This window comes from Poecilia formosa, unplaced genomic scaffold (assembly GCF_000485575.1).
Source record: "Poecilia formosa unplaced genomic scaffold, Poecilia_formosa-5.1.2 Scaffold208, whole genome shotgun sequence".
Lineage (NCBI taxonomy): Eukaryota > Metazoa > Chordata > Actinopteri > Cyprinodontiformes > Poeciliidae > Poecilia > Poecilia formosa.
In genome coordinates, this window is record NW_006800147.1 from 1127773 (window position 1) to 1152156 (window position 24384).

At 35.1% G+C, this 24384-nt stretch overlaps 3 protein-coding genes across 7 annotated transcripts; 2 read left to right on the forward strand and 1 right to left on the reverse strand.

Annotated features, from left to right (window-relative positions):
• On the forward strand, positions 1-4628 carry LOC103148604 (protein lifeguard 1). 2 transcript variants are annotated; one of them, XM_007567450.2, is made up of 6 exons: positions 1-217; positions 1244-1503; positions 2223-2423; positions 2535-2663; positions 3535-3678; positions 4374-4628. In XM_007567450.2, the coding sequence occupies exons 2-6, from the start codon at positions 1249-1251 to the stop codon at positions 4506-4508; spliced, it is 864 nt and encodes a 287-aa protein (XP_007567512.1). In that variant the 5' UTR covers positions 1-217; positions 1244-1248; the 3' UTR covers positions 4509-4628. The 2 variants fall into 2 exon arrangements, with proteins under 2 accessions (XP_007567512.1, XP_016534834.1); XM_016679348.1 differs by lacking the exon at positions 1-217 and having other exon boundaries at positions 275-1503.
• parp2 (poly (ADP-ribose) polymerase 2) lies at positions 3404-18186 on the reverse strand. Of its 3 annotated transcripts, XM_016679346.1 has the most exons (19): positions 16983-17076; positions 16140-16349; positions 15434-15601; positions 15273-15343; positions 14665-14715; positions 14130-14226; positions 13194-13269; positions 13012-13114; positions 12143-12296; positions 11914-12052; positions 11769-11832; positions 11065-11199; positions 8551-8678; positions 8049-8148; positions 7086-7184; positions 6824-6948; positions 5890-6006; positions 4344-4493; positions 3404-3675 (listed from the first exon to the last, which is right to left on the reverse strand). In XM_016679346.1, exons 1-18 carry the CDS (start codon positions 17053-17055, stop codon positions 4487-4489), a joined length of 1917 nt encoding a protein of 638 aa, XP_016534832.1. In that variant the 5' UTR covers positions 17056-17076; the 3' UTR covers positions 3404-3675; positions 4344-4486. The 3 variants fall into 3 exon arrangements, with proteins under 3 accessions (XP_016534832.1, XP_007567516.1, XP_007567515.1); XM_007567454.2 differs by lacking the exons at positions 3404-3675; positions 4344-4493; positions 16983-17076 and adding an exon at positions 18129-18186 and having other exon boundaries at positions 4628-6006; XM_007567453.2 differs by lacking the exons at positions 3404-3675; positions 4344-4493 and having other exon boundaries at positions 4628-6006.
• mettl17 (methyltransferase like 17) lies at positions 17067-24243 on the forward strand. 2 transcript variants are annotated; one of them, XM_016679347.1, is made up of 14 exons: positions 17067-17199; positions 17942-18083; positions 18168-18320; positions 19096-19183; positions 19296-19377; positions 19463-19536; positions 19615-19709; positions 19789-19859; positions 21074-21181; positions 21831-21899; positions 21986-22036; positions 22126-22218; positions 22625-22821; positions 23813-24240. In XM_016679347.1, exons 1-14 carry the CDS (start codon positions 17083-17085, stop codon positions 23913-23915), a joined length of 1443 nt encoding a protein of 480 aa, XP_016534833.1. In that variant the 5' UTR covers positions 17067-17082; the 3' UTR covers positions 23916-24240. The 2 variants fall into 2 exon arrangements, with proteins under 2 accessions (XP_016534833.1, XP_007567513.1); XM_007567451.2 differs by lacking the exon at positions 17067-17199 and adding an exon at positions 17480-17672 and having other exon boundaries at positions 23813-24243.
• The last annotated feature ends 141 nt before the right edge of the window (positions 24244-24384 follow it).

The window sequence follows — 24384 nt, forward strand, 5'->3', positions numbered from 1 at the left end:
TATGCCTTTACAGATAAAAATCTCTGAAAGTCGCGACCTTCATGAATCTGTAGTCAGTGTGATGGCTGCCAGTCTTTTCTGAGTTAACATGGGGCGAGTCATCAGATCGAAACTGTTTGCATCACTTTAAAGAGACAGGAAGTCTCTTTAAAGAGAGTTTTATCATTTCCTCCTCAAACAGCAGAACCGCTTCAACCTGTGGAGCCGCTCAGAAGAGGTAAGAGGATCGGTTGTTTTTTTCTGAAACATTTTAAAATGCTGCAAAGTTTTACAGAGAAATCTCAAAGGGCAACTTAAACCACAAACTACATTAATTCCTCTGAGATTTCTCTTTGATAGAAACAAAAGGGGGAAAAGATGCAAAAATGATGGACAGTTTTAGTTCTATGTAACCCAAATTTAAGGATAAAACAGGTCTAAAAACTGAACATTTAGAAACATCTCTAGTGGAGACGAGGGGAAAAATGTGCAAATGGGAGATTGAGCCAAATAAATCTATTGAATTGGTTTTTTGTTGTTTTTTTTTATCTTCAGGTAAAATTCTCTTCTACAAAAATTATGTAGATAAACAAGATTACTCTTGTAACTAAGTCATTCTTTTCATTATATATATATTAAAGAATTATATATTGTTTTATTAAAAATAATACACTTATTATTATAGTCCTTTACAATGCACACTAGCGAGTGGCTAACTTTGCTTAACTGAGATAAAAGTTAAGCAAAGTGTTTTTTTTATCCTTTTTTAACTTTAGTAAAAATGGATACAACACAAGAGACAGTAGAATAAATTAAAAAAATAATTTATTGTAGAATTAAAAGACATGTTGAACAAAAATGCCTGTTTTCAGCTGAAATTTGTCACAGTGGGACAATTTTAAATAAAACGTCCAAATTTAATGATGGGTGAAGGATTTTTAATTTACAAAATGCTTCTTTTGATGATAAACAGATGATTGCTTTCAGTTTAATTTACTGTAAATTTCTAAAAGCAGTTATTTCTTCCTGAAAGTTAAGAATGTAACTACTGTCTTTCTAAATACGGTACATTTTGTTCAAATTCAGATTTATGGTTAATCAACAGAACTGAAAAACTGATTTTTGTCATAATTCTTCAGAGCTCAAGTTTTACTTCTGTATTTCTTTTCCACATTGATGCAAAAGGAGAGTCCAGCCTAATCGACTCACTTCTGCTGGCAAACTACTTCTCCTTCACGTGAATCCATGAATCTTTCTGTTTCAGCCAAGATGGCTGACCAAAGAGAGCCGCTCATACCTAAACCGCCTCCAGGCGCGTCTTCGCCTCCGCCGTATTCCTACCATGACCAGCCGCCTCCAGCTTACTCCGCGGCCCCGGTCGGGTACGGTCCGTGCCAAAGTGAGGCCGTCGTCAGCGGATACCAGTCTTTCCAAGACATAAACCCAGAGATCGCATCGGACACGACTATCTCTGTGTCGTTGTCGTTTGATGACGAAACCGTGAGGAGAGGTTTTGCTAGAAAGGTTTGTCTCCACTCAAATGTTTAATTATTAAACTGCAAAAACTCAAAATCCTACCAAGTTTTTTGGGTCTAGTTTCTATTGCAATATCTGAGTACACTTGAAATAAGTAAAACTACTTACAAGTAACTTTTCAACAAGATACAGGAGCTTGTTTTAAGTCAATAATTCCTTAATATTGATATAAAAAAGTACTAGTTGCATTTCACTTAAAACACGAGCAAAATGTCTTTCTATAAGTGAAATAATCTGCAAATGGAACTAGTTCTTTTTAGATTAACCGATTAAAGTAATATTGACATTTAATGTCGTCTTTGGGCCAAAAATAAGTTTCTACCATTTATGTAAAATGTGTCTCTATTATTCTGAGATGTGTGAGAACATAATTCCTCTCTTTTCAAAGGAGAAAATAAATCCTTTTAGAAACCACAGAATTAACCAATCATCTTGAGATTCAGGTCGCTCAATCATACCATCACACATTTGGTCTTTATTTACCAAAGTTATGGTAAATAAAGACTAAAGTTTCATTTATTTTCAAATCAACGGTTTACGGATGTCGCTTGTGCGACAGATTTACGGGCGTACCAGAAACGCAACACAAAGGTTCCGGCTCAGGTGCGTAGAAAATTAATTGCGTTAAAATCTATGTAGTCAATAAATCGAAATGAATGCGGTAAACTCCCAGCCCTAATACAAACGTCTCTTACTTTCTCCTGCAGGTGTTTAGCATCCTGACGCTCCAGCTGCTGTTCACCTTTAGCGTCGTCTGCGTGTTCACCTTCTCCAGCGTCGTGAAGGAGGCCGTGCAGAACAACTTGTGGGCCTACCTCAGCTCCTTCATCGTCTTCATCGTGGTGGCCTTCACCCTCAGCTGCTGCCGGTCCTTCAGCCGGCGTCACCCCTGGAACCTCGTGGGGCTGGTGGGCATATTTCTCTCGGAGCAAACTAAATAAATAAATAGGTCAAACAGTAAAGCTGCAAAGCAAACACAACAAGCAAGGTGTGTTATGAAGTGAATTTTGTGGCTGCAGGTTATCGTCACCCTAAGTCTGTCTTACATGGTGGGGACCGTCGCCTCCTTCCACAACACCACCGCTGTCGTCATCACCATGGCGGTGACGCTGGTCATCTCTCTTGCCATTATCGTCTTCGCATCACAGGTTAGCGGTGCTTTTTCATTCAAAAATGCCCTAAATAAGGAAAATTATTATTCCTAATATTGATTTGAGGTCCGTTTAAGGCCTATTTAGAATGTTGCTAGTTTTTCAGTTGGGATTTGCTGGGGTTGCTAGGTAACGGGCTCGGCTTCGCTGGTGTTGCTAGGGAACGGCGCAGCGCCCGCTGATTTGTGTCGCTATATTCCGGAGGTTTTTTAAACCTTGACTTATCGCCAGATTTTTTTATCGCCAGATTTTATCGCCAGGCTGTTTTTAGAAAGCAGTTGAAACACAAATGGAAGCACAAAATGATATATTTTTTAATAATACATCCCTGTAAAATGAACCAAAATACTGATGGATAGGATGCACAAATCAAGCTAATAATACACAAAGCTTATCATATAGACATTTAGCAACTTCATTTATTAGGTGTAATTAAGTTTTTAAAACGTGATTGATTGATTTATTGATTGGTAAAATGTATGTTGTTGGTTATTTTAGGTTGGATTTTAAAATAAGAGGATTTGGTTGCAGCTTCCTTGAATGGAAATTGAATAGAACAGATAAACCAACAGCAAAATGGAATCACACAAAAATAAAAAAATACAAAAACAATGAAATAAGAGTAAGAAACAGTACATTAAGGGAAGATTTGTAACATAAGACTGTAATAATTTAATTATTAAAAACAGATTAAAGAAAAGTGCAATTGAAAAAACATAATTAAAAAAAATAATTAAAAAAAACAATCATATATCCCTTTAATCAACATCGATTGCCAGTTTTCAGATCCTGGTTTGCATCCAGCAGCACTAAACTTCACTGAAGCATCTGACTGAGCTTCCTGGGTGTCCTTCTGTTCTGTTTTCAGACTCGTTATGATTTCACTATCTATTACGGTGTCCTATTGAGCGTGGCTGTAGACGTCATCATGTTTGGGTTCATCTGCACCTTCTACTACTCCCACGTCGCCAGCATCATTTATGGGTGTCTCGGAGCGCTGCTGTATTCTCTGGTAAGAGCAGGGAATTTTACATACAAGACAATCAGAACATTTATGTATTTATTTATAAAATTTTAGCCCTTATGGCACTCCATACTTTCAAATACATGATACTTACACAGAACCTCCAAGTGATGTTTAAACAATTTACAGGTTATTTTCTTGTAATGTATAGACATAAATAAACATAAATTAAATTACTTTTCTAAAACTGAAAGGTTACTTTCCAAATCCTTGACAAAGTACGTGTGACATTAACAAAACTCTGCTTAGGTTGCTGGCGTTGCCAGGTAACGGATTAGGACTGGGCTGGGGTTGCTAGGTAACGGCGCAGCACTTTTAGATTGTGGCTTAACAGTTGGGAGGTTCTCCAAAAAAGTTAACATACTCTGCATAAAAAAAGGCCGGGGGGTTTTTTTTTTTTTTTTATCTCTTAGGCCGCTTTTAGAAACAATAGAGACCAAAATTGAAGTATAAAAACGTCCAAAATGTGAATTTTTCATAACTGGTCCCCTTTAAATAACAGTCATGGTTATGAATAGGAGTGAGAAATCTCACAAAACTCACAGCCAGGAAAAAGGGAAACATTATTAATATCTCCAGTGACTCTAGGAATGCTGTTTGCATAAATAAGGGAAGTGTTTTTGTAATAAAGGTGCGGTTCTCTAATTTTTCACCCTGCTTAACTCTTTCCCTTCCTGGCTCAGTTCCTGCTGGTCGACTGTCAGCTGATGATGGGAAAGATGAGCTACCGGCTGAATCCGGAGGAATACGTCAACGCTGCTCTCACCATCTACCTGGACATAATCCTCATCTTCCTCTACCTGCTGGGGAGGAGGTGATGCTGTGTAAAAACACTACCTAAACTGAAATAACAAGCATTATAATGTATATAACTCAGCAGAACAATACAATTTTCCCAGTTTTTTTATTTACACCAAGAAATAAACATCACAATTGATTATTTTGCATTGTTATGCTGTATTTTATTGCATCCATATTGTCCAGAGCAGTTCTTTACTGCATTTTATCATAGAGGTTACATGTGTTTTAGAGAATGAGCAAAAAAAAACAAAAAAAAACAAAACAAAGGTAATAAACTGTTTTTATTATAAGCAGGATAATCCCACAAAGAAAAACATGAATGAAATATAGTGCAAACGCTTTTTTTTTTTTTTCTTCATCTCAGGCAGCATTTGTCATGTGTAATACACCCAAAGTTTAGCTCTACTGAACAGGAAGTAACTTTGAAATAATTTAGTCGACTGCAGCAGCACGGAAATATGATAAGAAGTTTTACAATCGACTCTTTTACATCCAAACTGAGCTTTTAATAATCAGATCTGTCAGCTTTAAGGCTTTTGGTCATTTTTAGAGCAGAAAGGTTCCAAATGTTGTAATCATTTAAAGCCTTTAAATGATTTAAAGAGGCACTGATGGGCTTCCTTATATAAAATCGGATGCTAAATTACACATCTAAAAACACATCTTACCAATTATTTTTGGCCTGTTTTCTAATGTAAATATCTTAGCACACAAAGCTAACTTATAACTTTTCAACAAGATATAGGAGCTGGTTCAGAGTCAATAATTCCATAATTTTGATAATAGGTCCACTTACAGATTATTCCAATTATGGCAAAACATTTTGCCAGTGTTATAAGTGAAATAATCTTTAAGGCGAATTATTTTTTCATTAATATTGAAGAATTATTCACTCTAAACAAGCTTCTTTATCTTGCTGAAAAGTTATTCTGTTGGTTTTGTCTTATTTGAATCGTACTAAAATGTTTGCACTAAAAAACTAGGCAAAAATAAAGTTTTAGAAGTTTGTTTGATTTAAATCTTTCATTTACTTCAATAGGAAGTTGTGGCTTTCATAATATCAGGTTGAGCATCTGACCAAAGTGTTGATCAGGAAATAATGTCACTAAATATGTTGTGTATAAAAATGTAAGACTGGTTGAAATATAAATGAATTAAAATTTTGAGAAACAGCGTTTTAAAAATGCTGCCACATTATTCTCCAATCGGTTGACCAAGTAGATTTTTATGAGTTGACAAAAACTTCTGAAATCTGCCTAGCAACAGGAGCGTCGTCAAATCTCCAAACCCACAGTAGAACAGTAAGATTTCCCCAACAGGGCAGCGATCCAGACCGGACCAGGTCGGACTGGTTTTCACCAGAGAGAGGAGTAGTTAAACTGGATCCGTAGCAGGTACCTCATCCGGGTCTGAGCCGGGTTGTAAACGATGAACTCGTTGTAGAGCAGAGAGTAGCCGTTGGGGTTTGAAACCCCCGTTTTAACACCAGGACCCATCGGAACCGTCGCTCCGTTCCTGAGGGAAACAAAAATACAGATAAGGAGTCAGAGGTCATTGGTTTAGACATGTTGCATTTACGTTTTTATACTTAATAATTACGTTGTTTTACTTGTATAGAAAAAAAATGAAGTTGTCATCTTTGGACCTAGAGATCTAGAGTCAGTGTGCAGCTTCAATTACTACAGCTAGAAACTACAAATCAGGTTGGATTCTGACCTGAACCTTCAGAGCAACATAAAGACGGTTACAAAGTCGGCCTTTTATCACCTGAAGAACATCTCTTTAAAATACTGTTAGTTTATAAATCATTGAACAGTTTAGCACCACAATACATTAAAGATCTGCTGTTGTCATAGCAACCTTCCAGACCTCTCAGGTCTTCTGGTTCTGCTCTGTGTCTCCAGAACCAAACATGGAGAAGCAGGATTCAGCTTCTATGCCCCACAAATCCTGAACAAACTTCCAGAAAACTGTAAAATACCCGAAACACTGATTTCTTTTAAATCAAAGCTGTTTAGAATTGTTTTTGAAACATAATAAATGAAACATTGATCAACATTTTTGATGTGAAATGAAAACCAGTAATGTTTCTTACTGGTTTTCTCAATTGCTGACCATATGATGGTTTGTCTGACTTTGTGTTTTTCTGTTTTTATGACGTAAAGGACTTTGAACTGCCTTGTTGCTGAAATGTGCTGCACAGATAAACTTGTTTAACTTCACTGATATTTTTGAAGCGCTTTAACTCAAACAACATAAAATGTAATAGACTGTAAATTTCTTTGCTTGATGGCAGATTTTAAGTTAAGTGTGGAGATGTGACGAGACTAACAGCGTGACGGCGTTTTTTGGGTCTGGTCCGGTCAGACCCAGGCCCTTGGTGCTGTGTTTTCCTGCAGGCAGCTTATGGGCCTCATAGTCGGCGTCCAGCAGCTCGTTACTGTCCCCTAAAGCCACCTGGAGACAAACATGTTGATACATATGACAGAGCTGGGTGCAAAATGTGGGCAAAGCAACCAAAACGAAGTAAGGCTCAACAAATAAACATCAAAACCGTTTTGAAGTACAAATCTTCTGAAAACACGTTTTCTCACCTCACTCAGCAGCAGCAGTCCAACATGGTGGCTCTGGTTGGCGAAACAGTAGTTGGCACTTTTTGACGACATATCTGCGAAGTAAATACCTTTACCAAACTGAAAGAGAATAAGCAGAAGGTCGAGTTATTTTTATGTTTTATAATAAAGTTAAAACTTAAGATGGGAAAAAAGCCGCAAAGTGTCTTTATGTCTTCCAGAGAGGTGGAGAAAACCTAGATCCATTTACAAATAATTTTATTATATATATATATATATTCAACAGAAAATGCATTTTTCATTTCTTTTCTATATTTTTCTGACCTCTCTGTGCTTTTATTGTTTGAAAAGCTAAAATCTTGCCTAAGTTTGGTTTTCTGCAAGTTTTAAACACAGGATTAAAGGTTGAAATTCCCCTAAAAAATGTCTGCACTGTAAAAAAAAAGGTAAAAAAAAGGTCTCTAATTTATGGTAAAATAGAATTTTACAGTGTAAATACAGCAAAATCCGTATTTACTCTGTAAAATTCTGTATTTATATGGTAGAACAGCTGCCGGTATTTTACCATAAATTAGAGACATTTTTTTTCTTTTTATAGTTTGGTACCACTGGAAATTTTTTAAAAACTTTTCAAATGCAAATAATTTAAAGTGAAAGTAAATAATATGTTATGTATGTGTCAGGAAAACCACTGTGAAAACAACAGAATATATAATAAAGTCTGGAAATACAAATATTTTTGTTTACACTTTTTATTTTTATTTTCCATACAATACTAAATTAAAACTAGATTTTTTTTAGGAATCATAAAATTCAGAAAACATGGAGAAATTCTGACAAAAAAGCCAAAATAGTTTAGATTTAATGAGGTTTTTGAGCTCAGATTATTGTGATATGAATAATTCTGTAAAATATTGTTTTAAAACAGGGAAGAAAGCTCAAAATGAATGCATGTGTGTGTGTGTGAAAGCCTCGCATTCGTACCATGTATCCGGTGACGGGGGCCTCAGGCGGCGCCACTCGGAGCCCCTTACTGAGGATCCCGACCCAGTTGGACAGACGGGAGCCGTGCCACAGCAGAGTCCTGGTGAAAACAGAGCAACACATGAACACAGGGATGGAAAAACCCAACATGAGCAACACAAAAACCTAACAACTGTTTTCTAATGTTTCTAGCGCAAATATCTTAGTATACTGAAAATAAGATGAAACTAGCTTCACCAAGAGTTAGGAGCTTGTTTTAAGTAAATAACTGATGAAAAAGTTCCAGATTTTACAGATTATTTTACTTGTAACTTGGGAAAATGTCTTGTTATGATTGAGAATAGCTAGAACCTTTTCATCAATATTAAGGAATTATTGATTTCACTTGTAAGTTAGTTTTGTTTCACTTCAACTATGCTTGAAACTAAATAAATAAACTTGGTCATATTTTGTGTTTTTGCAGTGTGGAGCAGAGGGAGCCACCGGTTCTGGCTCGACCCACCTGTTGTGTAAATGAGACAGGAAGTTGTCGCTCTCGCCGCCCCGGTCCACTGAGAAGACGTCCAGGACCTTCATGGTGTAGTCGGAGTGAGTGGGAGCGTGAGTGGACTGCAGGTACCGTTCTATCACCTTTACACAAAGACAGGAGGACAGAAATTACATTCATTTCATCAGTTAATCAAAGATTTGGTTCTTGGAAAACATGGAATTTTTTTCACCATTGTCTGTTCGCTTAAGGCGGCCATCTTGTTTTACAAGCGGGTTTTAACAGCTTCAGTTTATTTGGACTTTAAATTTAGCTCAACTCTACGATGACATATCAGGGCCAGGCTTAAGCATATCAATACTTTTATTATCACAATAATAATTGAGATAAACAATAATATTGTTATTTGACCATATTCAAACAATGTATGAACAATAATAACGCTTTCAAATAAATTTTAATTTTGTATTAAACACCCCACACTGAATTACAACAGGAAGACTGGAAGATATTCTAAATATCCAAAATAAAATACAAAATAATAAATGAAAATCAAACACAACCAAAACAATAAATAAAATGCATTATGAAGTCTCAGATTTTATTTTTAAGTCATTTCGCCCAGCCCTAATTTCTATGTTTGCCAAATAAATATGGAAGAACAAATCTAAAATAAACAAGATCCTCCTTCTCTTCCTATATTTTCTACAATAAATAACAGATGTGAGGAATAAAAGCCTCGTCACGGTCCTAAAACTAATTTCTTTCCACTTCCTGTCAAAGTCTGGAGTCAAGAAAACCACATTTTCGCTCCTCATTCTTTGAAGACTGGAAGAAAATGCCACAAAAAGTCTGTGGTTGCACCATTTACAGTCAAGTAAACAGATTATATTTTTGCTTGAGGTTTAAAGACTTGATTTTGAGTCTCTTCGGTCAATAAAAATCCTCCAAACAATGAGCTCCGACACGCAGCAAACAGATCGTTAAGTAGTTCTTTTACAGGATTTTTTTACTCAGCCTCGTCACTGCACAATTAATAACCTTTACAATACGTATAAATATTTTATAGGGCAGGGAATTATGGTTGGATTATTCTGGGAGAAAAAAGTAAGAAAAAAAGATTAATCTCTGAATGTGACTGCACTAAAATCGTGTTATAACTTATATTACCTAATTTTTTCAAAGAGTTGTTGATCCTGATGGCTTTGAGCAGGAAGGATCTCCTGCAGCAGTCTGTGTTACAGAGACTCAGAAGAAGCTTCTGACTGAAGACAATGTGTTGTTGTATCACCGTCTCATGAAAAGGATGCTCCGGGTTGGCTGTAATGTTCTTTATTTTTATATTTTGTATGTTTTTGAATGAAATAAATATAATTTTCCCTCTAAAATATGATGACTTAGAACAGAAATATTTGTTGCTAACATCAGAAGTTTCTTTTAGTTTGTCTGTAAATAAGGTGGGAGCAGATTACTTTCTAAAACTAATTTTTATATTTCATGAAATAAGAAATCTATTGGTATTCTATCTTAATCAATACAAAAATTGGTAATGAATGCATTAAATTTTATTTAGATAATTTAGATTCAGCTATCAATTAATAAAAGAAACATATTAAACAATTGAACGTGGGACTTTATCAAGCAGTGAATCATTTGAATTAAAATTATAATTTTAGATGTTAACGAGTTAATTACATGGATTTTAATGCAATTAACTGCCTTTTTTTATACATAGAAAAATCCTGAGTAGGAACTTTTGTGTTGCGTTTCTGGTACGCCCATTAATCTGATGCACAGGTGACATCCATAAACAAGAGCGATGGACAACAAAACCGCTTTTCTCGGCCCACTGGACGTTAATTTTTGCTCCAAAAAACGATCTGACTGGGTGCTGGTAAATACTTTATGATGTTCAAGTTGTCCTAAAATAAGTTAGCCAATCAGCGAAGCCATTAAAGTCTAAAATAGCATCTCAATGCTAAATATGGTGCAGTTAGCAAAGTCTACGCTAAAGTCAGCGTCCACAGTTCACATTTCTAAAAAATAAGTTTTTTAAAAAATTGCACTTTACATCATTCTGATGGTTGAATTACCGAAATAACATTAAAAACAACAGAGCTCATGTGACTTTTTATTAAATTATTTAGCACCAAAAAGGGGTTTCGAATTGAAAATGTTGCTTATTTTGTTAAAATGTGGTTTCGATTAAAATACGATTAATTTATTACAGATCCTAAATTAATTTGATGACAAATTTTAATCAAGTCCCACCACTAATCATATTATATAAATATAACTGACTGGTTATAAGCTGTGCAGCAAGTCAATTGCTTTTTACTACAGCAGCGTTAGCTCCCCCTGCTGGCCACAATGGGAATATATACAGCACATTTAGAAAATGAGAAGAAAAGTTATTATAAAGTAACAAATTCAAGTTAAATTTAATTTAGTCAACAGGTAAAATAAATATTTAAAAGCTCATTTATTCATCAGATTTTGACGATCTTGTAATTATTGAACTTAACCAACCTTGAACTCGTGGCTGCTCTGGTCCAGAGGCTCCAGTTGGCACTGCAGGGCGTGATACTGTCTGTCCAAAGGATGCTCGTCACTGTCTGCATTGGACTCGGCCACTTTCACTGCAATCTGGATGTCACTCAGCGCCTGGAAAGAAAAATATTAGACAACATGATTAGGGACGCACCGATCCACTTTCCTCACCTCTGATACCGATATCTTAGAGCTTGTTTTAAGTAAATAATTCTTCGGTATTATTTTTTTAAATGTGCTAATTTATTATTTCACTTATAACATGGGAAAAATATCTTGATAAGTGAAATAATCTGAAATAATTTGTTCAGTCAGAGCAATTAGGACAATAAAAGCAAGAATAAAATTAATAATAAAGAAACTGAAACTGACAAAAACAACAGGTTGACTATTTTGGTCAAACATATAAAAAATAAACAAAAGTGCAATTAGAAATTCTAAACATAATGTAAAATAAATAATAACGCTTCATGTCGCTCAGAGCACAAATCATAGAATCAGACTGAATAGATCCATCCTTATGGATTCTAGATCAGTGACATATTGTCAGTAATCTAGAACATTTTTCAATGTCACAGCCTCAGATATTAATATCGGATCGATCTCTATAAATGATGTCTGGATTTATAGACTGGTGGAACTTTGAGGTGATGAGAAAGAAAAACAAATCTGAAATATTTTACCTCCAACAGAGCAATTTTTTCCTTCAGTTCTTCTTCTGTGCGAATCATTGGAGGCGTTTTTAACCTGGAAATGTACTTTCTTTTAATTTCCAAACATCAAAACAGACTAAATGTTTTCTTTGCAGGGTTATTTCATGCTTCTTACCCAAAGTCATGCGGGATCCGGGTGTAAAACTGGTTGCAGGCGTCCAGCAGCTCCTTATTGCTTCCCTTTTTCTTCAAGCATGACTCGATTCTCTTCAGGGCTTCGTATCCTGCACGGATCTGCTCCGAGGTCAGCTTTCCTGCAGGTAGGAACACAAACAGTGCTTAACAATCCATTCCGGTGCACTTTAAGACTGAGTTATTTATTTTTTCCCCTAAGTGTGGCGCACCAAGGGGAGCTTTTCTGGTGTCGAACTTCATCTCCAGCACACACTCCTCCATGGCTCTGAGGTCACAGATGAGTTCGAGGAGCGACTGGAGCTTCGCGTCCAGCGTGGAGGGCTGCTTTCTGGGGGCGGCGTCCACTGCGGTCATGTTCTCCTCCTGGGAGAAAACAAAAAAAGGTTTGTTTTATATGTTTCAGACTGGCTTTGTCCCAGACTTTGTCATTTAAAGATGTTCTACTCAAATTTCCTAAATTAACAGGCCTTTGCATTCAGTTTACAATAAGAAATTTGGCAGATATTCTAATATTTCAGACTTAAAATATCAAAGCTGGAATAAAGTGATAGGAAAGACATAAGAAAGAAACGTAAGGATGAAAGGAATGACACAAAGGACAGAACTTTTGTGAGAAGGAAGAAAAGATAAAAGCGAGGAATAGAGGTCACAAGAGAGAAAGGAAAGAAATTAAATAGAAAAAGTTACAGAAGGACATAAAAGACAAAGAAAAGATGGGAAACAAGGAAGCAAAGAAGAGGGAAAAACAACAGAATTATAGAAATAAAAAGGAGGGAAAGAAGAAGAGAGAGAAAGAAAGGAAGGACAATGAAAGAAAACACAAAGATGGAAGGACTTCAGGAATAATGAAACATTTAGAAAGTGGGATAAAGAATAAACTCTTGACTCTGCTGGTTCACACTTATTGTGTTTTCCAAGCCTACCCAGATCTTTTGAAATATTCAAAACCGAAACTCTTCCAGATATTTTTCTACTCATCTTTCCATAAAGCTCTGTGAAAGTGTAGATATCGATATGCGGTCGGGTCACTGTGGCCTGCGTGAACCGGTAGAAAGTCCAACCGTCCCTCCAAACTTACCTTCTCGTTAGCGGCGTAGTCCATGAACACCAGGTCATATTTTCCTGCTACTTTCTCAAAACTGTCCCTGCGATCCCACTCGTTCTTTGTCTTATCCAAGAACCTGCAGCAACATTTCAAAGATTCAGTCAAAGCAGCGTTTTCAGAGGCTTCTGGGAAACTTTTCAGTCAGATAATCTCACTTTTTCTTGAAGGTGTCTTTGGCTTTCAGCAGATCTGCCCCGCAGAGTGTGAGGCTGTTCTGACCCACTTTACCCACTGTGGAAACAACAGATTAAGACATTTATCCTGTCAGCCCTGCTGGGCAACAGTAGAACTGTAATTATTTTTATAATCTATCACTTTATCCAGTATTTTAATTTCATTTATTTATTTTTGAAAGCAAGAGAAAAGATGAGCAAACATAAAAACAGAATATTTAGCTTACCTCGACTTTTTTGTTTTAAAAGAAAACACGCATATTTATGTAATCCTACCCCTTATCTCAATTTAATGAAATATATTACTTATTCATTCAATAATTATTGCTATTTTCTGGTCATTTTGACGATTAATCGGATAAAAAAATGCAAATTTTTTATTTAACCACTTAAGGCGTTTTTACATAATACTTGAAATGCATTAAAAGGTTAAAATAAGCAATAAAGTAATTACTTTAATAATAAAACAAACATTTTATTGCCTAAAATAACACAGCGTTCCTTTAATAATACTGTCTCATTTATAGAAAAAGATACATCTGCAGCTAAAAAATATCTACAAATATTTTAATATTCTTTTTTATTAATAAATGGACAGCCAAAGGTGATTAATAGGAGATTTTTTTTTGCAGATTTTGAAACAGGTGGAGCTAAAAATCCCACTTGAGGAGTTCTGGGTAAAATATATCTACAGACAAAGAATGTTTTTAATCTTAAATGCAAAATGTATTTATTCTTTGCACAGTTTTGTCTTAATTGCAGCTCTGACTGTGCGGTTATTTCAGCAACTGGACATTTTCAGAGTCTCTATACTTCTGTTAATGATTAATCAGTTACTAAATTAGCTGATAACTACTTCAATAATTAATCACAGTTAGTCTGATTAATCGTTTCAGTCCTGGTGAGCATTACACTCACCTCGGCCCCATCTCATCCAGACGCTGTAAGCCTTGGCGCCGTCGTCCTCCAGCAGCTGGATCAGGTAATATTTATTGTTGTTGAACTGCAGGTTGGTCTGCCAGGCAAATAAATAACAAATAAATGCAAGTAAAACTACAAAATTTAATGAATTAAAAACATTAAATGAGGGTTTCAAGAACTCAAATAGTGCTCTAGAACTATTTATTTGACCAAAAACAAGCTAAAGCATTTCTACATTACTGCTTCAATTTATGAAAAATATTATGTGGGATTTTTGTTAAGACACAGACAAATAAATTTTTGTTTAGTTTTTAATTTATTATTATGTCTGATCTGCAGACTCAGATTTCAATGGATTATGATTAATTTATTTTATGAAGCAAAATACATTTAATGACCAGAAAAAAATATATATTTTTCAGTATTTGACTTGTAAACAACCAATCAAAAGAAGATCACAGGAAAATTGATGGATTCTAATTTCTGGTTGATTGATTGGTGCATCAATCAAGTTTATTTTTTGGTATTTTACCTGGTTCAGCATCACATCATAAACATCATTTCCTTCACTGTAAACATGAGCCTGAAAGAGAAACATAAAAATGTTTAATAAGACAAAAATCTGCAAATTCGTAAATAGTTTTTAGAAAAAAAATTGTTTTTCAGGTTTGCAATTTTTTTTATGTGCCCTTCCTGATGTGGGAATGTCTCAAACAGGACATTTATTGAGTATTTTGAATATTTATAGAGAAAAAGGAAAAAAGAACAATAACAACAACAATGCAAAACTTATACAGCACTGACACAGAAAACAAAACAGGAAGCAAGTACAGAAATTACAGCAATTACTTGAAAAAAACTAATTTACATCTAAACTTAAAAATATAGATCATCCCCTTTTAATTTTGAGACAATCCAGAACTTGAATCATGACTAATTTTGATTGTGTAGAATAATCCACATTTTCTATATATATTTTCTTACTAAGAGCAAAAAAAAATTAAAATATTTTGAGTTAAAACACGCCATCTTTATTAACTCATTTCTCTGACTTCAGAAGAATATGTGACACATTTTTGAACCTGCAGGTGTGAAACCACAGTCAGAGGTTTAACATCTGGTTTGTACAAGGAAACGCACCTTTCCCAGTTTAGCTTTGCATTCAGAGTCCACTGGAGCTTTGCCCTTCATCACCACCGTCCGCACCACCTCTGGGCAGAAAACACACACCAGACACATTCCTGATGATCATTTTTCAGCTCTAGTTTCATAGTTAAAGCTGTGATTTTTTTATATTTTACCTTCAGTTTTTATTTCCTCTTTAGGCATATCTTTGGTTTTTGCTGCACTCTTGCTCTGTCCTCTTCTCCTCTTAGCTGCCGGCTGCTCCGCTGTCTCCTCCTCTTCCTCTTTGATTTGAACTGAATCTCCATTTTCAGCCGCCACGTCACCAGCTTCATTTAAACTCTCTAAATTCAGGAAGATAAAAAAGATTTCAATTCAACATAACTACAGCTGAATGAACACTGGCTTTACACAGATAATGGAAATTTAAGATAAATGTTTCTTTTTTACTTTCAGTATTAACTTTAACACAAGGTAGGGTTGTAAAAAATAATTTGGGAGTTGGAAAGACTGGCATGCCAATATTTTTCATGTTCTGCTCTACATGTCTGAACATACAAATAAAAAGACAAATTTGCATCGTTAATCATAAATCATATCTCGGGAGCCTGATGCACCCTTACAAACTTAAATATGTGCATATTTAAAAGGGCTATAGCAAAAAAATATATCCTTCAGCCTCATTTACATAAGATAAAGGCAACATTTCTGATAAAGACTGCAGTGAAAGTATACATATAAATTTAATTTATAAATGTAAAATAATTAATTCTGCCTAATTACACAACAGCAGCAGCTATTGATCAAAACTGAATCAGTAAAGTATTTTCTTAGATAAAAGGATAAAGATTCGCTGAAGCAGTAAAAAAGATGGGCACTTACCTTCTTTTACTATCTGAGAGCGAATCTTTCTCTTGTACTTTGTCGTAGGATTAATCTGGAGCATTTTCTTCAGATCAACTTCATATTTCTTCCCTGCGCCAAGGGTCAAAGTGACCGACGTCTTCCCTGATGAGGAAGCTGAATCCAGCATGGAGGCCGCTTCATCTGGGTACGGTTCCCACTGCCCGTCATCTCCTTGCCACTGCCACACTGAGCACAAACAAGAGTCAGGAGAGATGGGTGGAGTTTAGCTCCGTTTATTTACTGATTTGTAATTAAGGCATTCATTTAAACTCCACAGTTAATTTAAATAGAAATTAATATTGCACAACATAGTCTAATGCCGATTAATTCTACATATCAGCTTGAAATCATGTTGTCACTGATTTTTATTTAAGGTAAATCTGACTCAATATGTCCAGTTGTCTTTTTTGCTTTATATGTTTTAAGATAAAATTGAAAACCTTTCAAGACTTCATGAAAAAGCTGATAAACATGCAGCAGTTTACACAAGCTGAAACTCCAAAACATTGTTTAGTACATAATTATAGGCTTAATATTATTCAAATCTTTATATTTGGAAATTTCAGTTATTTTTCCCCAATTAGCAATTTATTAATTGTATTAATATAAACGCAAAAATGGGTTTCTGGTAGAGTGATTGTGAAAGTGGATGGTATGAAGAACACTTTGCAGATAAAGTAGTTAATTTATGTCCAGATTGAAGGTTCAGACCCTTGTTTCAATAATTACTGCGTCCAGGTCTTTGTTATGATCTCACTGTTGCTTGTCCAGTCATGTCTGGACATTCTGGCTCCTTCCTAGCTAAAAACAAACACCAACCTGTCTTTGTCGGGACTTCCTCGTTTTCTACGGCGCTCTGGCTTTTATTTCTGGAACTTCTGGTTCTCCTCATTGCGTTCTAGATAATTTTATAATTTAGATGATAGTAGTAAGGTCCAGATGCGACAACACAGAGCGCGAAACTCCGCTACTGCTTCCTGGACGTGTCGGGGATCTTAGTGAAGCTCGTTTAGGAAGAAGATGGCTCACTCCGCAGGTAGACGCGACTGTTAATACAGTTACCATGTCAACAGTGCTATCTGAAATCAGAACTGCTGCATCGTTTTTTTTACATTGGGAGTAAAAACCGACATTTGTGGTTCATTTGTTACATAATAGAATAGGTCATATGTTTTTTAAGGAACCAGACAACTTTGCAAAGAAACCGTAAAACTGCGTTGTTTCCATCAATCACAATACCTTCCGATAATTTAGGGAAGAGTGAGTCCTCTTCGTATTTGTTTCGGAGTGGGAACAAAACTTTTGGTCTAAGAGGTTCCTCTTTAGTAATTGATCGGACTTATTTTGTTGAGGCTCAGCTATCGTACGGTGTGCTTTACGAAAGCGTGGATCAAAGTTGTTCATTTAAATGTGTTAAAGTTTATTTCTGATATCGAAAACATGGCGTCACGGAGTTACGGAGCCTGTTTTCTTTGTCAACGAGCGGCGGTGGTGAACATAATGTTCAGGGTGGGTGTAATTAGTGGCTGTCATTGAACGCAGCATTTTTACAATGGAGGTCAGATGATAGGATTTTTATACATTTGCCTCTTTCGAACAGTATTTACCTTATTTAATTCAATTTATTTTACCTTCTCACTAGTAATATTTGGAAACAGTTTAAAAATCTTTAATGCTATATTTAGATATCTAGAAATCTTTAAATGCAGTTAAGAAAACTTCATATTCCTGATTAAATATGTTTTAATACATAAGTTGATTGTTTTTTTCCTTTCCAGAGTGTGAGTTCAGCCTCGCTTCCTCAGCCTAAGGTCGATTTCCTGAAAGGAGAACTTCACAGGAAGCATCCAGGTGTGACCAACCTGAAGACTGTCCGGCTACCCGAACAGCTCCAGCTGGCTGCACAGTCCATTATTCACAGTACGTCCACCAGCTGGAGAATGGTTATCCAGAAATTAGACTCACTGCGTTCCTCATTAATTAGCTTCATGTTTACATCTGCAGGAGTTCGAATGCCTCAGCTTGTAGAACGTTCTCAAAAGCTCACAAACTTCCTGTGGAGCCGGAAGAGAGCGGTCGAAGATTTGATGCTGAGGCAGAAAGCTGTGAGCATGGAGAAGGAACTGTGGGGAAAAGCCGTGCAGAACATCAGAGAAGGTGATGGACTGAAGGCAATTTGTGTTAATAATCCATACAGTTCCTTACATTTTAGGCGCTTATAAATTAGCACAAATGGGCTAATTTATAAGCCCTTTTGAAAAAAGGACAGTACATGATTGTTTATAAATAACCCCCCCCAAAATCGTTGTGCATCTGTATTGTCCTGGTTTCATAAAGGCAGTAGTTTTTGATTAATTTTAAAACTACTGCCTTTGTGCAACAAAAACTTTATATTTCGGTTGTGCAAATGTTAAAACTGATCAATCATTTTACTTCAACTTCAAAATTACCCATAATTTTGTGTTGGATTATAACAACCAAAAAATCCCCACAAGACACATTTTCCTTTGTGTCAAAAGGACACGGTGTCAAAAGGCTTAAGGCTGCAGTATGTAACTCTTATAAAAATGCACGTAATTTGTGGGAAAAAAATTTGCTCCTCTGCCTTCTCCCATTGCTAACTAGAAAAAAAAAACAATCAGAGCCAGGAGGCGGGTCTTAGCGATGTTAATCACAATGTGGTGTGGTGCTGCTCACTCTCCTCCCTCTTAGACGTCAATAGTAGCTCAATGAGGAGGTGGAAGAAATCCATTTTTTTCACAGATGATCTGTCTCACACAGTCACAACATGATGAGAGTTTTAACAAACATATTCCATATTCTTTATAAAAGTTACATACTGCAGCTTTAAGGGGTAGGAATTATTTTTCAAAGTGTGTCTGAAGGCTGAGACAGAACCAGGAGTAATTAATTAACTGTGATCTTTTTGCAGATGTCGATGAGCAACTCCTGGAGGATCGCATCAGGAAGAAGGTTTTGTCAGAGCTCAGAAGAACGACGCATCGCTGGACGCCCCTAAAGTAACCATGCATGCTGCTTGGTTTAAGCTTAGATTTGTTATTTATTAGAGCAGCCACATCTCACAGCTTCAATTTAAGGCGTATAAATATCTCTGACCGCCTTGTGTTTCAGGTACGATGAAGACCTGAGCATAGTGTACATGGCGGCTCGGCTGGCTGGAGGCTATGCAGCAGTGAGGAGAGCTTTAAATGAGGTAGGTGTGCAGAAGATCATGTCTTCTCTAGCTGTTTCTATCAGCCCTGAATTAATATTTTACATTTTTTGTTGATTTTATTCAGATAAAGAAGCGACATCCTTCATTTGCTCCTCAAACACTTCTGGATTTTGGTTCTGGCTTAGGAACCGTCGCCTGGTTGGTGTGCAAAGTGAAACTTTTATTTGTTTGGCTGAAACTTAAATAATGTGTTGAGTGTCTCTCTCCGTCCATCAGGGCGTCTCATTCATGTTGGGGCGACTCTTTGAAGGAGATTGTGTGTGTGGACAGCTCTGCAGCGATGAACGTTTTGGCCGAACAACTTCTCAAAGGTGCAGAAATGGATTTTAAAACAAACTGTGTCTTTTTTTAAAGTGAGAAATGTTAAATGTGTTTGCTTTTTTTGTGCAGGAGACGATGAAAGAGCTCAACCGCACATCAAACACGTTTATTTCAGACAGTTTCTTCCCGTCTCTCCTAAGGTCAGTTTTAGTCCAAGAAAAATATAAAACCAACCACTAACAGGTTTTTGTGCCGACCTTTTCATTGGCACCCCGAGTATGTGCAAAAATCTTTAAAATAAAAACATTTTTTATCGAAGTAACATAATCTCACATTCAGCAATTCTTGAAAATTAAATATTAGTTGAATCCAGTGGCGTCCAATTGCTCAAACTTCTGCTTAAATCCTCATAATCAGTAATCATGACTTAAGAAATCTGTCCATCTTTTCTTGTTTATTTACATTTTCTGACAAAATGGAGGAATAGCGTTTTAGTTTTTGACATTTTTGAGTTCCTTCTCATAATGTACAAAGAATGTATCTGAGCTCACTTTGAAGGTCTAAAATACAGTCAAAATGAGTAAATTAGAATATTTCTGATACTTTATTCTAGTAACTTAGTTTGTTAAATTAAACAGATTATATAGATTAATTACAGACTCACAGACTGATGTTTTCAAGCCTGTATTTATGTTAATTATTATAATTTTCTGCTTCCAGAGAAGAAAACAACATTTAAGATCAGAATAATACATCAGGACAATTAAAAAAACAACATTTTTAGAACAGAAATATGTGCTTAATTAAAAGAATACTTTCAATCTGACAAGCTCATCTGTAATTTACTGAATATGACTGTAGATAATTAGTAAACTTTTTTGTAACTTAACCTTACAAGACGAATAATCTGAAAGTAAAATAAATAATATTTTTGCTTGTTAACGTATTATAATCTTTTTTATCTACATATTTTCAAGCATACTACTGCTGTGTGTTCAGTATGTTGACCTGCTGTGCTGGAAGATAATAATATTAAATAAATATTTAATATAGTATATGCATAATAGCATTGAATGAACTCCCATATCCCTATACAGATGCATATTTATCTTTCTTTATACATATATATATTTTATGTTTCAGCGGCTGAAGGTTTTCCTTAAATATTAATTTTGTATCAACTCAACCTTTATTTAACCTGGTGAGAATTAGTTTACAACCTCAATCTGGGACTGAAGCCTCAGTAAAAGCAAGATAATAAATGAAAATTATTTCAAACTGGAATAATTAAAGTCTGAAACATATAAAAAAATTTACCAGCTTTAAAATACACCTAAAAAAAATCTGTAGTTGTTAAAGTAAATGTTGCAGGTTATTTTTAATGAAACCCTGAAGGTCCAGGTTCTCTCTGCAGGTCCAGTTCGATTTGGTGGTGGCAGCTTTTACCCTGTCAGAGCTTCCCAACGCAAACGACCGGGCGGACGTCGTGACGACTCTCTGGAGGAAGACGAACTCCTACCTGGTCTGTTCAGTCTGGGATTTATCTACTGTTATATTTATATAATATGCAAGGAAAAATCATGTTGATGCAAAATTTTAAGAGTTTCTTCTAATAAATTAGTAACTAAATAAACACAAGAATAAAGTACCACAGAACTAGATATTATGAACAATAATAAAGAAAAACTATAAAATTCTCAGAATAAATGAATCAACTAAGTGAAAAGAAATCAATTTAAAAGTAAAACAAAATATCATTGAAGATAACTATTAAATTTAAGTGGTAGCAATAATGAAGATCATAGTAATAATAAAATAAATTATATATTTAAAAAACAAATGTATACATAAAAATAAATATATAATTTAAATAATTACCTAAATAAAATAAATATTTCTTGATTGTATAATAATTTAGTTATTATCTAAAAATAAAAAGTAAATAATTAAATATTTAGTAAATTTCTAATGTATATATAAATGAATTCTATAAATTTCAAGAGTAAAATAAATAATAAGGACTTAAGGCTTATTATTTGTTTTCATGAGAATAATATTATTAATATTATTATTTATTTAAATTCTGAATAAGTACTTTAATAAAAAATAATGGATATTAGATTTGCTGATTAGATTGATGATTAACCAATAATTGTAATGTTTGTATTTAGGTGCTGGTGGAAAATGGAACCAAAGAGGGCCATCAGATGATGATGGAGGCCAGAGACGTTTTGTTAAAGGTACTCAAGTATTTCACCAAACATCTCACAGTCATTTTGATCAGTAATGTTTGCCCAGTGCAGTAATCCATATTATTGATCTCCAGAAACAGGAGAAAGTCGTTCATGACTCCAGACCTGCATCAGTGTTTGCACCGGTAGTGTTAAAATAAGTTTTAAAAGCCAGATTCCTCTGAGGCAGCAGCTTCAGGGTCTCCTTGTTGATAATCTTTGCTTCTGTTGTCAGTGCCCTCATGAAATGATGTGTCCCAAACTGGCCAAGGAACCCGTCATGCCCTGCAACTTCCACCAGCGCTACCACCCTCTTCCTCTGCCGGGGGTAAAACTCATCATCTGTTAATCCACCAAGCAGGAAATCAGGAATAGCTGTTTAGTTTTGAGCTTAAAAATACATTTTGATGATCAAAGTAAATACTTTTATGTTGAGAGAGAAGGCCTGTCGCAATACATCAATTAATCAATTAATCGCATGATAAATTAAAATGAGCTCAATAATCTTGCATCCAAAAAAATGTACTACATTTAATTTTCACTAAAATAACACAAGAAGTTGTTTAATTTGTTTGTTGACGTATTAAAAATCATGTCTGGTCATAATCTGATCATCCAGACACAATCTTGTCATGATAGAAGAAAAAAAAAAAGAAACAATTGACAGGTGAGCGTTTCGTTCTCAAAGGTGCAATATTTTCCCAATAACTTTGTTTTGTATTTTTTTAATTCAGAGGCATGAGTGTCAGACAGAGAAGTTCAGCTACCTGATTCTGAGTCGAACCAAACCGGCAGAACCGACACCAGAAGGTCTGGACTGGGGCCGGCTGATCGCGCCGGTTCTGTGCAGAACGCGGCACGTCCACTGCCACATGTGCTGCTCCGACGGACGGCTGCAGCACATGGTGGTGACGGCACGGAAACACAGCCGGTAAGAAAGACCGCTGGGCTGTGTTTACGGCGTGAAAATTATTATCAGAAGTGTTGAAAACCTGAGCAGATCTCGTTTTAATATTGGTGAATATTCAGAATGTCAAAAAGGAAAGGAAACAAAAGACAAAAAGGAAACAAAAGACACATTAACTGGAGTAAAACGTCAACTATTTTATTCATTTTAATGTTATTTGATTTTATGGTAATGCTGTGTTTGTGTGTCATTAAAAAGTTTTCCAGAAAAAAATGTAAAATAAAAAGAGCATTAATTGAATTTAGTAAACGTAGGAACTAGATTTTAAAAGTTGCCATTTAGTTGAGTATTTTTTTACTGTTACAGATTAAAGGAGGATTTCCACAGTTACAATTAGATAATGATTATTAAATTTAGTTATTTTAGAGACAGAGGATCATAATAAATCTTTTAAAAAATACAATGTAAAATATCAGATAAATTTAAAATCTTAAAATGAAACAGTTCAAACATTAGATTTGATAACAAGATTTCCTTTTTCTACATTTGTTTTATGAAGTTACTAACAACAATTATCTCTTAAATTGGATTTTTTTTTCTATATTCAGATTTTACCTATATATTTCTTGCATAAAAAACTATTAGTACTGAAAACATTTTAATATTAGGTAATATTGAGCTTTCCCATGAGGTCCAATAATTAGTTTTTTATTATATTTATTAGTAACTTTTTATGGAGTGGAAAAGATCCTGGGAATAATCAGATGTAATGTAGTAAAAAACTGTCAAAAAATATTCTTAGATTTCATTTTAGGGCAAAAATCTCCATCTCATTTTTTTTTTTTTTTTATTCTCAAAAGTTAAAATACGGCATCTATAAATTTCAGAAATGCTCCACAAATTTCAGGATTAATTTTTTTCCTTACTGGAGAAATTAACAAAACTGTTTCAGATAGATCAGCTTGAAAAGTATTTGTTGTGCAGTTTTTATCTGAAATAAATTGTGTTTTGCCAGAGATGTGTACCGCTGCGCGCGGAACAGCGAATGGGGAGATCAGCTGCCGATTGTTGAGTACGTCAAAGAAGAGACGGAGGTCCACAGCGACTCGGAGAGCTGATTCAGATGAAAACCTGGACGTTTCCTAAGTTTAGAATTAGAATCTATTTTGCTCTCTCTGTGTTTTGTAGGTATACCTCTATTACACATTTACATGTTTTTATTAGTTGCCATGGTCAATAAGTTGTTGATTATTCTGTTTTTGAGTCTGATTTGCATCCAGTTAAAGTTTATCTTTCTAAAAATGTCCAAATAAAACTAACTTACTTGCAACCTTGTTGACTCATAACACTAGTAAAACATGGTAATGGCAGCATCATGGACTGGAGTAGGAACTAATTATTGGTGGAAATCTAAAAAATTAAAGATTTTTTTTCTGTTATCATTTATATGGCATTTCTTGTAATCTGTGCACAACCATCTCATCTAATTTTTCCAGTGAGATATCAAGATATAAAGGGAATTATAAATAAAATCCATTATTATTATTAATTATTATTAATCATGTATGTGTCATGTAATTGTGGAGT

Coding starts and splice junctions, on each gene's coding strand:
- LOC103148604 (XM_016679348.1), top strand. CDS start 1,225: ATGAATCTTTCTGTTTCAGCCAAGATGGCTGACCAAAGAGAGCCGCTC. Junction 2,424..2,534: donor CCTGGAACCTCGTGGGGCTG/GTGGGCATATTT, acceptor TTGTGGCTGCAG/GTTATCGTCACCCTAAGTCT. Junction 3,679..4,373: donor GAGCGCTGCTGTATTCTCTG/GTAAGAGCAGGG, acceptor TTCCTGGCTCAG/TTCCTGCTGGTCGACTGTCA.
- parp2 (XM_007567453.2), bottom strand. CDS start 17,055: ATGAGGAGAACCAGAAGTTCCAGAAATAAAAGCCAGAGCGCCGTAGAA. Junction 8,149..8,550: donor CTGTCTCATTTACACAACAG/GTGGGTCGAGCC, acceptor TGTTTTCACCAG/GACTCTGCTGTGGCACGGCT. Junction 6,949..7,085: donor GACTGCTGCTGCTGAGTGAG/GTGAGAAAACGT, acceptor GTTTGTCTCCAG/GTGGCTTTAGGGGACAGTAA.
- mettl17 (XM_016679347.1), top strand. CDS start 17,083: ATGATAGTAGTAAGGTCCAGATGCGACAACACAGAGCGCGAAACTCCG. Junction 18,084..18,167: donor TGCACAGTCCATTATTCACA/GTACGTCCACCA, acceptor TTACATCTGCAG/GAGTTCGAATGCCTCAGCTT. Junction 18,321..19,095: donor CGTGCAGAACATCAGAGAAG/GTGATGGACTGA, acceptor ATCTTTTTGCAG/ATGTCGATGAGCAACTCCTG.